General features: G+C 42.1%; 1 protein-coding gene across 3 annotated transcripts; it reads right to left on the bottom strand.

Annotated features, from left to right (window-relative positions):
- Positions 1 to 1,638: 1,638 nt before the first annotated feature.
- Positions 1,639 to 15,440, bottom strand: si:ch211-14c7.2 (uncharacterized). Of its 3 annotated transcripts, XM_078930186.1 has the most exons (6): positions 13,515 to 13,714; positions 11,618 to 13,205; positions 5,696 to 5,868; positions 4,441 to 4,553; positions 2,934 to 3,048; positions 1,639 to 1,948 (listed from the first exon to the last, which is right to left on the bottom strand). In XM_078930186.1, the coding sequence occupies exons 2-6, from the start codon at positions 13,047 to 13,049 to the stop codon at positions 1,823 to 1,825; spliced, it is 1,959 nt and encodes a 652-aa protein (XP_078786312.1). In that variant the 5' UTR covers positions 13,050 to 13,205; positions 13,515 to 13,714; the 3' UTR covers positions 1,639 to 1,822. The 3 variants fall into 3 exon arrangements, with proteins under 3 accessions (XP_078786312.1, XP_011480985.2, XP_020563715.1); XM_011482683.4 differs by having other exon boundaries at positions 11,618 to 15,440; XM_020708056.3 differs by having other exon boundaries at positions 11,639 to 15,440.
- Positions 15,441 to 15,684: the final 244 nt, after the last annotated feature.

Raw genomic sequence — 15,684 nt, 5'->3', positions numbered from 1 at the left:
GATCGCTGCCTTTGACCTCTGCTTGTTTCCTAATGACCCTGATGAAGGACAGTGAGAAGCTTTTTTTTTTTTTTGCATAAAAGCCACCACCTGCCAACAAAGTTCAAGCCACCATGTTCATTTGTTTTCAATAATGACTAAAATACAGCAATTTTAAATAAAGAAATGCCTGGAAATGATTGAAAGATCAGCTAGCATGGAACATTTTAAAATGCAAATGTTTGCAACAAAATCGGACACCTGATTATTCATTTTTCTCAATCCAAACCGCGACCATTTAGAATATATCTTTGAAGAAGAGACGTAATTCTCGGAGGAGAGCGTCCGAACGCCGTCCTCAAACGCTGCAGACGTAGGAACTCATTTAGGAGGCAGTCAATTACAAACTCATGCAGTCAGTCTGACAAGATTCACGCTTTTTCAGCAACAAAAGACCTCAAAGGGCAAGGGGCTGGTAACAGAAAATATGCATTTTCTGAGAAATTAGCTATAAAGATGAATGTGAGACCAGTGACGATCTCCATGTCATTCATTCTGCCAACTTCCTGCTTTATTCTTTTGTTTTGTATTATTGTTATTTCAAATAAGGGTCAGAATCTGAAGTTCGTTCTTGTGTTTGTAAGTCTGACTCTAAAACAGTGTTGTTCACCTTTCGGCATATCCCTTCAGGGGTTACCGCAGCCAATCAGCTTTCACTCACTCACACAGGTGGTTTAGCAGAGATTTTTACGCCTCCCTGACACAATCCTGAATTTTATCCTGGCTAGGGACTGGCACATAGTTGGCTGCACAGTTAGGCAGTAGCGCGAAGGTCGCGTTATTTGTCACACACCGGGGAGTGTGACATATGTTGTCCGCATTTGACCGATCCAATCTCATCATGCTGAGCAGGGAGGCTTTGGGTCCCAGTTTTGCAGTCTTTGATATGACTCGGCCTGGAATTCAACTCATCATCTTCCAGTGTAAGGGCGGACACTCTACCACAAGGCCACTAAGCTCCTTTAGGATGCTAGAGGGGTATGTTTTTAAAATGTGACGCCACAGCAGCATTGTTCTTCTCTCCTTACGCAGCAGTGGATGCAGTTTGTTTTTCAAGGGGGGAAAAGCGTGGAGGTTTTGTTTGTTTGTTTACACAAATGTTTTATAGCAAAACAAAATACAGAAGCCTCCACTGTTGTTTTAGGTAGCTATAGATAATATAACTGAAATAGCTTTCCATAGTTGAAACAGGATTTAGGGGAAGTCGGGGAACGTCTGAGACAAATTTGAGTCACACTGTGACAGCCTGGTGAAAACTTTTACTCCTAAACTTCATGAATTTGTCGATTTTAGACTTGACCTTTGGTCCCTTTAATGGAAAGGTATCTAAATATATAATAACTGATCAAAAAAGGCTGCAGAATTTATTCCCGTTATATTAAAGGAACAGACTTTCATTGAAAGTCTATATAAAGTAGGGTGTTGGGGTGGAAAAGACCTAAAAAAGTGGTTTCAGTTTTACTCCTGGTAAAATGTCAACTAAACTGCTATTTTACAAGAACTGCCGTTCCAAGGTGACCCCAACCCCGCTATAGGGAAAGTATTTCTCATCTCAACATGGTGGCAAGCTTTAGAGGCCCAACAGCAGCACGAGGAAACTCAGGATTAAAGTTTAATGAAAGAGAAAAAGGTGGGAGACACGTGAAGTGAAGCTATCAAACTGCGGGAATCCCCGTCACTCTCTCCGGATCGTCACGTGGAGAGTGCAAAAACGGGGGGATCAATCACACGGCATGAACCTGCGGTCCTTCAGGCAGTCAGGGACAGAGCAGAAGCAGCAGAGCTACTCCGCCATGTTTCTGTTGTAGTCGTAGGATAGTCGTCGTTTGCCGCTCAGAGCATGCTGATTGGATGATGGGAGGCCAGGGGAGAGGCGACGATTAGTAGTCCAGGGGGCGGTTTGTACTTCCTGCAGAGAGGAACAAAAGAATAAAATATCAGTTTAAAAAAAAATCTGGGTTATTCCTTTTATCATTATTCCATATACATGTATGTTTTATTTTGAGATTTTTCAAATAAAGGAAAAAAAAACAAAAACCAACAACAATCTTTCAAAGACAGAGTTTCAAAAACACAATTACAAAGAAAGAGAAAAAATACGACAGAAGAAAAAAGAAGATAAAATAAAAATTAAATAAATACCAATCTATGTCAAGAGAAAGAGATTGAACATCTAATACCTGCTAAGAAATCTGGATTATTCCTAAAACTTTATTTAAATTTTTCTGTAACCTGGTGATAACTAAAACAGTAAATTACATGCAGCGCTTTTATTTTGGCCTAAAAGTGCTTCACAGTCCTGTTCCCTCCATGTTCACAAACTTGTAACTGTTGCTTCCATGTATGGCGCTAACCCGTAACCACAACGTGCAAAGTGGGGTTCAGTGCCTTGCCCAAGGACATTAACACACGGACGCGTGAAGCTGGATTTAAACCAGCACCCTTCCAATCAAAAGTGTATGTTTTATCACCGGATTCAATAAAACAGTAAAAAACGTGGGTGGTAGTGTGATGGTCTGGGGAATCATTAGTTTTAAAAAAAGCATTTAATCAAAGTTTTTAGTGACTTTATTTCATTGTATTTTAAAGTTCTATGTTTATTGTTTCATCAATTTGTGTTTTGTTATGCGTTTTGTCCCAACCTGTCGTCATTTTAGGAGGCAATTACTTTTTACATAAATAGGTCAGAATCAGTATCACACCCCAAAACTACAAAATAAGAGCAATAAAAAACAAAATGCAAACAAAACCTTCTTGAATGATTAAAAGGAGGAAAAATATTTGATCTGGTTCAGAGCAGATTTATTTTTTCTTTTGGAGAACATAAAATGATGATGACGGGTGACCTGTGCGGCTGTGCACGTGTGCGTGCATGGGTCGGCGTCCCCACTCACAGTGTCCGTCTCCTGGAGATGCAAAGTCTTGAGCAGCAGCTGACGAGACACACTGCTGCCTCTCTTGTATCTCTGGCCAATCATTTTGTTCAAGTCATGGAAGCTTTCCAGCAAACTGCAGAGTCAGACAAGGCAGGCGGGGTTACCTTCAGTTTCAGTTCAAAGAAAACCAGCAAACGTTAGTTACAGACCATTTCCGTATCATTAAAATCAAAATCATTAAATGCATTTTTTAAAAATGTTCTTTTTTTTCTAGGAGGAAAAAAGTGGAAAAAAAGAAAACGCTTTTTACTTTTCACTTTCACTTTTTAAAATTTTATTCAAATTATGTTGAATCAAGAGCAGATGGAAAAATTCTGTAGGTTATCTTAGTGACGTAGAAAATACGCTGGGGGGGCTAGAGGCTCCCTGCTCCTCTCCATGCCGATGCATGCACAGCCCAATGGATCCGTGAACGTCTCCCAAAAAGGTGTTTGTGTGCTACCACCTTAAGCAATAGTGTTCACACTGGACAAGCGGGGGGTGGGGCGTCTTCTTCTTGTTTTTCTTTTTTTTTTTTACTATTTACAAGCGCATGTACAGCCGGAAGAGTCTTGATGCTGTTGAAGTCGTGCAAATCTGGTGGATCCTTCTCCTATTTCTTTCACAGCTATCTTCCAATAAATACAAAACTTGGTGTCACATAATTCCCACTGGGCACAAACAGCAATTATTCAGTTTTCCTTCATGATCAATTTTCAAACGGTTGGCGCTTCCTTGAGTTAAAGGGGATGTACATCATACGTCACTGTCAAATCTGAGTCCCCAATTGATCAAAGTCAGACCGATTTAACTTTCAATGCACGTTCAGTGGCTGTGCGCTTTGTGTGCAATGCGGAAGCTCGAAACGCGCATTTATACGCTTTTACATAAACCTTTCGTTGGAAGTGATCGCCTGAATGCGGTTGCCGAGGGCGGGGTGAACAAAGCTTTTTACCAGAACATGAAAAAGAACCCGCGGGTTTACCGATGCCCCGCCCACTTTGATTACGTGGAACAGGTGTGTTCCACCCGGAGATGCAAGCTCAAGTGTACATGGAAAACAAGCAGTGACCACCCAGGGACTGGGGTTTCACCCCCCCCCCCCCCCACTCTAGACCAAGATGGGGTTTTAAATGTTTGAATTGCTTTATAAAGCGCAGAGTTTCGATTAATGAGGTTAAGTTAAAAATCAACATCAGAGATTTAAAATGTCTTGACAAAACAAACTGGCTTCAGCTCAACATTTAAATGTTCATCTAAAGTCTTTTGATCAAACAAGCAGCAGCTCTGTGGTCATGGATCTCTGTGAAAGCCTCCGTATAGTTCGCCGTCACGCCATCTTCTCGTCATGCGAGTCAGACAAAAATGCAACCTGGTCAAAAAGACGGTTGGATTTTTTTTTCAAGCTCCGATTACGAGTTCGAGGAATTCATCTCACACAAAGTCTCAGCTGTGCTGCAGATCGATACATTTACAGGAAATTCACCTCTGATCTTGGTTGGCTTTGCCTCTGAGGAGCTGGGTCAGGGTGGGGATGGTGCTGAGGTCGCAGAGGTCACTCCTGGGCGGCGCGGGGAAAGCTACAGCAAAAACAGATGCCTGCAGGAGACACAGAAAAGAGATGTTATGTATCAAAAGTTCACATTTTTTTTAATTAGACAGAAAAAGCAGTTTTTAAGAAGCTTTTTGATGATTAACAACCTTAAAACAATAAAATAATTAATACACTATAATTATCTTTGTTTGCAATAAGTTTAAATAAAAAAATTAAGTTCAAAATGTATATTACTTGATTAAAAATTAACTTTTATTCTATAAAAGACATCAAGCTGGAGTCAAAACTAAAGAGCATATTAGAATAAATGGTTTATTTTGGAATCGATAGGTCATGTTTTTCCCTAGATAGTGCTTTAAACGTATCCAACTCTCCATTTATGCATTTAATAAAAATGTTCTAATTAAGTCTATTTTAGTGGCATGTTAAAAAAAACACTGAACAGAAAAGTAAAAGAAAAAAGTGAAATATAAAATGTGTAATGAAGGCCTTTTAAAAAAATTAAATAAAGTATTTGTCTGTTTGAATACAAATTAAAGAACCATGTGGGGTGGTTTAGGTAACATCTGGATGTGCTTCAGTGCATAGCTCCTCCAACGAATCACTCCGATGAAAACAGTGTTTTTAACATGTTCTTGTTGCATTTTTCTAATGATTGAGGTATATGGTATTAATGTTGAAATTGCATTTGTATTTCTTTATTTTTAATTGTTGTAATTTAGGAGTAGACACAAAAGAATGCAGTTTAAAAAGAGCTTATTAGTGACGCTGGGAGGGCTACAAGCTCCTGGTTCTGATGCATCCAATTGCAGACAAACGGATCCATGAAAGTCTTTGTTTTTCTCGTCTAAGCTGGAATCTGGATCTAAACTGTACGGCTGGGTGGTTGCCATTTTTGTCGCACTGGTAATGTTAGGTTGGGGGTGTGAGGGGCTGTAAGATAGCAGTAGTGCATGTAACAGATGGGCCGCTCTGCAGAAGATTTGCCCTAGAGACACAGTTTTTTTAAAAATTTTAGGTAACAACTGCATAATCATAATGAAAAGATCACCAGTAATGCTTTTAAAATAGATCAAAAGATGATCGGAATTCGACTTTAAAGGTTTAAAAGTGGCACAGGCTCCTACGAGGGCTGTAAACCAGAGGAAGTAATCAGAACAGGACGGAGGCGGGCGCAGACACTTACCACATTGTGATTGGTTGACAGCCTGTCTTTCCTGGTTTCCACAGCACTGGTGGGCCACCATTGGCGCTCCCCAACACCTGTGTCCAATCTCTGTAGAGGGAAGGCTGCCCAGGAGGCCTCAGACTGCTGAGAGGAGGGATCTTCTCCTACCGGTGTGGAGAGGCTCGACCCGCCTGTCCGTCAAACACAAAGCAGAGTCTAACTAGAGCGGTCAACACAACCGCAGAAATGACTGTGGCACGCACAAAACGATGAAAACCTTTGGAGATGTTTCGTGAATCTTTATTGATACCTTCTCAACACTAGTGTTTGGGTAAGCACAGAAGGCAGAAAGAGGGTGTGTGGTAAAGAAAACGCAGCCCCCCCCCCCCCCCCCACACACACACACACACTCACATTAATAAAGGAGACGATTTCAATTGTCAAAGTTTACACTTTACATATTTCTAAGCTCAACTTTGGTGGTCTCGTTTTCCTGGTCTGATGTCAGGATAAGCCAGACTATAATAATCTCAAATTGCCATAAGGAGGAGTCCAGTCCAACAATGATTACTTCTCTCAGCCTTATCCATTATGTTTGCGCTGATAAAACAGGCCGAAGACGTACAGTGCGTCAAAGAGTGTGTGTTATTTAGGTGAACCGGCGACATCTCTGTTGTTAACCCTTGTGCTATCTTGTGGGGTCCAGATGACCCCACCCTTACATTGACGTGTTCTCCCTACCATGACAAAGGTGGATAAAGGTGGAAAGATTTCATGTAATTCATGGACACCAGTGAAGATCACAAATCATTGAAGAAAAAAGGTTAAGCTGACTGTCTTGTGGGGTCCAGATGACCCCATTCCCAATGTTAACGTGGAGGCACGTTAACATTGGGAGTGGGGTCATCTGGACCCCACAAGATAGCACAAGGGTTAAACGGTTAACTGCTTTCTTCTTCTCTCCTTTTTTCTGTCCTGTCCAACAAGAAATGATTACAAACATAATTGATATAAATAAAAATGTTGTCTCAAATACAGAAGGGGTTTATTCAAATTTACCCCTCGTGTGTCAGAAGATTCCTAACCCCCTATTGTGACAGTAAAATCTGTCCAACATAAGAGGCCTTCAGCTCTGATCTGTTTGCTCCGGTGCTGGACAGAACAACAACTGCTTTGGGTGCATTTGGTTAAGGACAGCCCTCTTTGGATGTGAAAATATCCACCTAGATGGCTTTTACCTTGCTTTCTGAGTAAAGCAAATGTTTTCAGTAACTCCCCATTACACGCCTGCAGTTGGAGTATTTACTTATTGTACTTTACAAAACTTAAACTGCACATTTTTGTGCATTAATGTAATGTGGATAGTTGTTTAAAAAAGGCCTGCTGTAAGAGACGCTGCAGAGCTCTTTCAGTGACTCTGAAACGCTTCAGTGAACATTGGTGTTCAGATGTGGCGTGATGGATCTAGGCGATAGTTTGCTCGCATTTCTATGAATGTCTCGCTCCAGACCCGAGGCCAGCGACTCGTCCTTCCTCTTTCACTCCTCCTCCCTCTGCAGCCCACTTCTAAAAGATTAATGTCTTGTAGTGAGAGGGAGTGATCGCTCAGGAATCCAGGTCAGGACGCCACAGAAAATAATCTCCACTGTGCTTACCATAGCAAAAGAAAATACAAATAAAATAAAACATTTTTAACCAAAAAACCCTACATATGTTTTTTTTCATGAATAAATATAAAAGTAGATGTTCCATACTTACAAAACAAGTATATTTGACTAATGTGTTTATTATGATACCGTTCCAACAAGCTCCAACTCTAATCTACTTTTTAAATGCAAGATTTTACATCTTAAAATTAAGAAAAATGTAATTAAAAAACATTTAAACTTATTTATAAAATAAGTGCATCCAAGAAAAAAAATACCTGCAGGGAGCTTTCAACATTGATCACATGAAACTTCTGAACTCAGCTGAACTTCTGCTAATTAATATTTTAATATTACATGTGCAGTTTTTCTGTCATCACATGCACTCCTAAGTTTTCATTTTGGACATCAAGTTGGCCTTTTAACATTATTTGGCAACATTTCAATAATCTTAAGCTTTCCTAAATGTTCTAATTTAGCTAAAGAATATTTTAATTTTGCAGTTTTTCTTTAACCAATAAGCCTTTTTTTTTTTAAAACTTGTGTTTTTCTAGGGCAGTTGTCTGCAGCCGGAAGCCATAAAGCCCCATGCGGCTCTTTCATCCCTCCATTGTGGCATTTTGGCTTTGAAGAAAAATGCTGACAAGTGGAATAAATCACACATTTGTAGTTTTGACTAATCTGTTTTCAGTAAATGAAGTTTGCCATTACTGTTTACATGTCAAATAAATGAGAAAAAATGACAGTGCAAGGTTTAATATACTGTGAGAGGGGTTTAGTATAACAGTAACATTATTTTTTTCTGGCATTGTTTTATTCAAGCAAATCTGCTGCAGCTAAAGGATCTTATTAAATACGGATATATTTTATTTTGAAAGGAAACTTGGATCTGCTGCTATCAAGAGTAAAACTTATATAAAGGCACCATACCATTATAAATCAACTGTAGAAAATGTTAACAAGGTGTATCCTATAAATAAATGGATTAACGGCCACAAAAACATGAAAAAAGTCAATTTTTCTAAACATAAAAGTGGAACTTTTTGTCAATAAAAAACTGTCTCAAATGGCTCTTTCAGTATAAAAGTCTGCAGACCCCTATATAAGTGGGAAGCAGCTATGAATGACATGGATTTGCAAAACTAGTTGGAGAATCTTTCAAACACACAAAAACTGTGAAAAAAATCAAAAAAATAAGTGTAATGACCTCAAATGACCAAATGACCTCTAACACCGAGCTCAGTTCTCTGGATAACGGCGGCACACACTGTTAAAGCAGCAAGACGACCCCAATCATGTTAGCAGAACCTGAGGCATAAATGCTGTTTGAACTTCAGTTTAAACTCTTTTTGAGGTGAAAACAGAGATTTAGAGATTTATGAAATTAAGAGAAACGCAGCAGAAAGAGGATCATAATCAGGAATAAATACTGGCAGTTTGGGAAAGTTAAGCATCTTTCTTTATAATCCAGACGCCTTCATTGAGTTTGTAATTTTTGGGTTTTCTAAAGGAGTATTTTTAAACGTATGTGTAGAAAGGTCGATCAGGAAGTTGCTGCTTGACCGGATGAAATTTGTTATTTTGCAAATCTTTTAAAACTCAAAAATCTGCCAAAGAATTTCAGCAAAGCGTTTGCAGACTTCAACAGCGGTGACCAATACATGTGTTAGCATTCAGTTGAGAAAAAAAACAGCATGGAACAGGAAGTTCTGCCCTGGGATTAATGAGGGATTATTCACCAGGTACACCGAGGAACCAAAACACTTGATCTGTGGGCCTCGAGGTGAAGGCCTGAGAGAACAAGAAGTTCCCAGGATACAGAATAAAAAACGCGGCAGACATTTCCTTAGTAAAAACGAAGCTTCTATTCAACCCCTGCAAACCCTTTGTGTCGACTCTACAGCTCACACTGAGCCTGCTGCCTTCCCTGTTGTCGGGTTATGTCCGGAGGAATTTCAAAAAGTCTTATTTTGAAGCTTCATTGGGATCTGCAAACTAGAGCTGATGGAAGATCCAGAGCAGGGGTCTGCAACCTGCAGCTCCGGAGCCACATGTGGCTCTTTTACGCCTCTATAGTGCCTCTCTGGCAGAAGAAATAGAAAATAGTAGTAATTTTTAAAAGTAAGGGGTTACCCAATTAGCATAGATTTCATTTAGATTGGTCACATTTATACATTTATGGCTGAGGTACATAGATAAACCATGTAAAGGTTTTTACATCAAGAGGCCATGTTTGCTCTACGCTGCCTCCAGAATGCACAGGTTTCAAATATTTAATAAAACATTGGTAAAAAGTCTCTTTTTTTTCTGATAGCTCAACTTGATTTGAGTTTAAAGGGCATTTTATCTTCTGGTGCACAACAATGGTTAGTTGCTGTGCAGAGGGGAAATTTATATTTTATATTTATATTATACTAATATGTTTTTTTCCAAGATATAAAGCTAATGAGCGGCGAAACGTTCCGAGGAAAAGGATTTTAAGTCCAGTTGCTTTGATGGATGAACGAGAGCCGTCACCTACATCAAAAACCAATTCAATGACCCTTACATTCAGGTTAACAGCAGTAGTAAGTAGAAAAAAAGGATGACAGAACACCTAAGATGACCTGAGATTTAACAAGAGAAAAAGTCCATTTTGTCTAGCATTGTTTAAACTTTTCGTAGGAGCACATTGGCTGAACTACGATGATCCTGTTTGGCAAAAGGCATCTTTTATTTTGAAAGGACGTCAAATAAAGGGTCTGTCAAAAGTAAAAAAAAAACAACTACACATTTTGAGAAAACGCTAGTTTTTCTTTATGTTTCAGTTTGATTCATGCCAAAAAAGAAATATAATTGACATTTATTATGAAAGTATTTATTATGAAATAATGTAATGTACGCAAAGCTGTTTTCAATTTTTCTAAAGGGCTAAATAAGAATTGTGTTTTTGGTGTTTTTAACTTTCTTGTAGCATTTTTCAAACGATGGAGGACATATAATATAATTAAGATTCAAATTGCATTTCTGAGAATTTCTTTATTCAGATTAGCTGTTCCATGCGCAAAATGTCTTTGATCGGATCAAAGATCGGATTAGAATTGAACCGGGTAAACAACCATAGAAGAAGAAATAGCGAGTTCTGTTGTACACACACAAAGCATAGAGCGAGATTATTTTCTAAATGTGCTTTTATTATTATGATTATCATTAAGTCCATTTTCGCTTATAACCTTTTAAATCTGTGCGGCCAGTGCTTTACTCTTGCACGAACAGACCATGAAGAAGGGTTGGGGTTAGGTACATAGGTACGTATCAAGAACATGAACTTAAAAAATCTGTACGGGTAATGCAGCAATCTGCATCTTGGCTGCATGTAAATATGCTGGAATGACATCAGCCTTTTTTTTTCTGCACACCATTGGAAACACAAATTCACGTGATTATTTGCACGGCTTCTAAGTACTGCTTTGCTAACGCGGAACAGCCGGTCGGTCCTTTTCGCGCTCCAAAGCCTCTTCTGGAGTGCCAACAGTCTATGCACGACCTAAACCAGCGCAGTAGTGACCCACGATCGGAATAAACCGTTTACGTGCACCACGATCGGATCGATTGGAAGGAAATTTTGTTTACATGACGCATTTTTATTCTGATCAGGCGTTAATTCTGATTACTTTTGTCCACATAATGTTCTGAATCAGGAGCAGACACAAAAAAAAGGGGCACAAACTCCCTGCTCCTTTCTAAAACATCCACCTGTTGGGGGCAGTGTTTGGCAGTAAAGCCCCCATCAGTGTGTGAATGTGTGAACAGGTTACTGGGACTGTGTACAAGTTTATGCCATTTACCACTTATAGACTAATAGATCCATCTTTGTTTTCCTCGTCTGAGCTGGAATCTGGATCTAAACTGTACAGTTGGATGGCCACGATATTGGTCGCCATTTTGGTTGTCCCAGTGGTTGGGGGTGTAAGGAGCTGTAAGCTAGCGGGAGACAGTGTAAACAAGGGGATGATGGGAAATGAAGGCAGGCAACTCCCTCTGGCCCAATGATTTACAGGTTAATTTCTAAGGAAATGCTGCGGAAACTGTCCAAGAAAAACGAGACCGTTTTTTTGATTTGGGGTCAAAACGTCATAATCAAAATTTAAAGATGCTTTAAAAAATAGATAAAAAGGTGATTGGAGTGGGACGTAGACCCCTGATCCAGAGGAATGAATGTGTCATTTTGAGATTAAAATCTAGCAGCTTCTCCCCATTTGAAGAACCGTGGAGAACACAGAATCAGAAAGAGAGGAAAAAGTCTGACACTCACAGCCGCTCTCTGCGCTCTCACCAGGCGACGAGGCACACATGTTAACCCCCTCGCTCCAAGCTGGCGCCTCCTCCGCCTGCATAAACACCCCAAACTCCTCCTCCTCCTCTGTCCTCTGTTCCTCTGCAGCCACCTTAGAGATCCTCTCCTCCTCACACTTCTCCTCCAGCTCTCCGCTGTTCCTCCTCTTTTCTTCGTCCGCCGCTACCACCCCGACTGCCTCCTCCTCTTTCTCCTCCCTCTCTGCCTCCAAACAGGGAAGGCCTGTTGCCATGGAGGCCAGGGGGGGCAGAGAAGGGGCCAGATTAGCTTCAGAGGTGCGAGGATCAGCACCAGCCTCTCCGTGCGAGTCCTCCACCTCCTCCAGACCGCTGCGGGTCTCTCCATTCTCAGAAAGAAGGAGGGAGGACCCTCCTTTCTCCTCCAGCTCCTCTTTAAAGCAGGCCTCCTTATGGGGGTTCAGCTCCTGGTTCACAGTGTTGGTCTGGTCCTCGGTGGGGTTTGACTCTTGGAAATGACACCTGCGATCATCCAGGTCTCCTTTCCTCTCAAACCCCGAATCTGGTTCAACTTCAAAGTGGTTTCGGTCTGTCTGAGGGTCAGGAGAGCAGACGCTGCCCTCCGGAGGAGCGGAGAACTCCTTCTTTGTTCTTTCCTCACAGGAGTCAGCTTCTTGCTTCCTGTCGCTGGTAGATAGGGAGGTCTTCTGATGGCAGGTTCTGTGGGAACATCTGCTCCTCCTGGGGTCCAGCTGTGGGGGCAGCAGCTGGTTCCTGTCCAGGCCTCCTTTGTCCGGCTCTTCCTGCCTTTCTTGGAGTTCCCCTTCAGGACACTCCCCGCTCCTCTGCTGCCTCTCCCGCTGCGCTGTACTGCTGGACTTCCTCCATCTACGTCCGGACCTCACTTTGACCCGGTTGGGCCCGCTCTCTGCAGAGTCTCCGCCCCCTCCGTTGGCTGTTTTTCCTTTCAGCCAATCCCCCCCAGCCGGCTTGGCCGTGGAGTACAAATGTCCGCCTTTCTCCGTCCGCAGGAAGAGGCATTGAGTCTGCGTCTTCCCGCCGCCCTCCGAGGTCTTCAGAGAGGCGACTGTCACCAAGGCTCCGATCTCAGCCTGCCGGGCATCCAGACCCAGGGGCAGGCCGAGCCCCCACTCCCCGCTCAGGTACACGTCCGCCGGCCGGGGGCCCCCTCGACCTGCAGGGTCAGCTGGCCCTCGGCCCAGAAGCCCACAGGCCTTCCTGCGGTTCCTGGAGAACAGGGCCCAGGCTCGGAGGCCCCGGATCAGTGGCAGGTCTCCCAGGCCCAGCTCCGCTCGGCTGGGGAAGGGCAGGGAGGTTCTGGAGAGCTTCTGGAGCATCTCCCTGCTGGAGCCCGACATGTTCAGGCAGGGGTAGTTGTTGTTGTTGTTCTGCTGGAGCATCGTTGGCCTCATCTATAATGGATGGCTCACTTTTCAGAAGGGAGGAGGAACATTTAAGTATTCAGATCATCTTCAGAGGAAGACTACCAGCCTCCTCCAGAACAAAAGTGACAAACAGAACGTTGATGAAGAGTCAGCAGGTCAGATGATTCCTCGCCAAGGCTCCAGCTGCAGTGAAGAGGGACAAAACAAGGACAAGAGGTTTTCTTCTGATGAAGATTAGTCTTGAAGAGTCTGTTAGAGGTTTCTAATCACAGCTGCAGGTCTCCAAAAACCTCCGGGAGCAGCACATCCACCGAGGAGCACATCATTTAAGCAGAAATGTCCTCACTGGAATCGGATCAGCGACAGAATCAGAAAGCCTGCAGGCCACATAGATGCTCATCCCAGCCGGAGGTGTCCCGGCATCAGCGAATCAAAACGTGCGAACCCGAACGTTCCGATCCCGGTTCGATCAGATTCTTATTGTCCTCTCACCGAGAAGCGTCCTGATCCGGGATCAGCATCCGTCCCTCCAGAGCAGGGTCTGCGTGGCTCAAAAAACAGCCGCGTGCGCAGAAGGTCAGGTTCCGGAGAAGACCGCAGCGCAGCCGCGGAGCCCCACGCGGGTCCTCTGCATCGTCTCACGCGTCGCAGGCCCGCATCGCCGCTCAGTGCGTCGTACCGCAGTGAGCTCCGGTGTGCAGCGATCTGGATGACGGAGGCTCCCGCACCTGCCCACTCACATGTATGGGGGGCGATTAGTGTCACGAGGCGGGTATGAGGGATAGTTAGTGCTACAGTCAAAGAAATGTCATTAAAAAGGAATAAAAGGTAAAGAAATACACTATGGTGGCCCTGAAGCCCAAACCAACAACAAATCACTTGACAACATTTTGAAGATCACAACGGCAATTAAAAATAATAATTAATAATAAAAAAACAGCATTGCAGTTTAGAAAACAAAGCAAAATTCCAGAGAAAACAAAAAAACAAAGCCTTTCAAAAAACAAGTGTCATCATCCAATCAGTGATGTCCCATAATCTGTTCCAGTTTCTCATTGGTTATGTCCGAATTGCCTCCTTACTCCCTAACAGCTAAAAAACTGCATAGTGACTGACACTCCAGTTTCTTTGATTTTTCAAAACTATTCGGACACCATGCTCACTAAAAATTTAAAATTTAAAGATGTTTTTTTTAGTATTTGGTTTCCTTTTTTTTAATCAGTAATGTGATCTTTCAAAAGTTTTTGTGTTGAGTGATTTGTTGATGTGATTTGAACTTCAGGGCCACCGTATTATTGTCTTACTATAAGATGAGAAGATGATAGAGAAAACACTTTGATCACCTCATTCAATGAAAAACATACATTTTTTTATGAACACTCTGAGGTGCTGCAGTTTCGGATTTCTCTCTTCAGTCCTGTTTGTGTCACTGTTCACCCCTCATACACCAGGGTTCAACACACAACCCAGAGCCTACGTTTGTCTGCGTCATCACTGCAATCCACACACCCACACACAAACACGCACAAACACTGCACACCACAGGAAGACGTCATCCATGTGTTCTACGTCTTCTTACAGGCTGTATTTTATGTATGTCAGAGCTCCTCAACCCCATCCCTGGAGATCTGCCTTCCTGCTTGTTTTCCAGTTCTTCTTGCTCCTTTTCGCTGCAGATTACCCTGGATATGGCCTGTTAAATTAATCTGCATTTGGAATCTTTTTTTGTCTTCTTTTTTTAAGTAACTCTACATTTACCATGTGTCCTCTTAATTTTTTTCTCTGGATATGCAAAAGTCTTCACTGTACAAGCATTACTTGCATCTTGACCCTCTTAACGTATGTAATCCAGTGAGGATAAATGAATGACAAATGCACATTCTAATATTCCACCTTCCTTAGCAAACAATTTTAAAGTCTCACTCCCATAATTAACCTGAGCCGTTTTCTAGTTTCTGCAGAGCGCCAGGAGTTCATTAGAAATTCGCCTTCGAGTTGTGGGCGGTAACTCCGCTCCCACATCCCGTCATCCACCTGTTTACACTCTCTACTGCTATTCCTCACATCCCCCAACCTAACATTAGATGGACAACAAATATGGCGAGTATTATCACGGCTATCCAGCCGTACAGTTTAGATCCAGATATCAGCTCAGATGAGAAAAACAAAGACGCACATGGATCTATTTGTCTGTAGGTGGATGGACTGGAGCGGGAACTTGCAGCTCGCCCTGCGCATTTTCTACATCACAAATACGATCTGTTTCAAACTGCATTTTTTTGTCTGCTACTGATTCACAACAATTTGATTTGGAAAAAAAACCTGTCAGAAATGCAATTTTCAGCTTGAATTTCTGCAGATGTGTCTTCCATCATCAAGAAAAAAGGCCACGAGAACATATTAAAAATCATGCATCATGCAAAATCATGTTTTTTGAGCTTTTAAGTGTATTATAATGTTCATTCCTCACAGAAAGCAACCCCAAAATGTTATTTTGATTCATTTATGCATCTCTGAGTATTCCTCTAAAACCCTGCTCTCAGAGCACTAACCCCTGCCAATCCACAAAAACAAGCGGGTTCTCACATTGTGACATCACAAATTAAAGAACAGCCCCTTCCAGGAAAAACCTAGCCTTCAGGCTAACACACTCAATTTCTCC

This window comes from Oryzias latipes, chromosome 13 (assembly GCF_053564925.1).
Source record: "Oryzias latipes strain Hd-rR chromosome 13, Olatipes_Hd-rR_3.1".
Lineage (NCBI taxonomy): Eukaryota > Metazoa > Chordata > Actinopteri > Beloniformes > Adrianichthyidae > Oryzias > Oryzias latipes.
Note: the sequence above shows the minus strand (reverse complement) of the source record. Positions and strands in the feature narration are given on the sequence as shown.

Excerpts from the sequence above, each read along its gene's own strand:
- si:ch211-14c7.2 (XM_011482683.4), bottom strand. The coding sequence starts at position 13,049 with ATGAGGCCAACGATGCTCCAGCAGAACAACAACAACAACTACCCCTGC. Across the intron at positions 5,869-11,617 it reads TGAGAGCGCAGAGAGCGGCT|GCGGGTCGAGCCTCTCCACA; the intron begins GTGAGTGTCAGA and ends TTTGACGGACAG. Across the intron at positions 1,949-2,933 it reads ATCTCCAGGAGACGGACACT|GAAGTACAAACCGCCCCCTG; the intron begins GTGAGTGGGGAC and ends TCCTCTCTGCAG.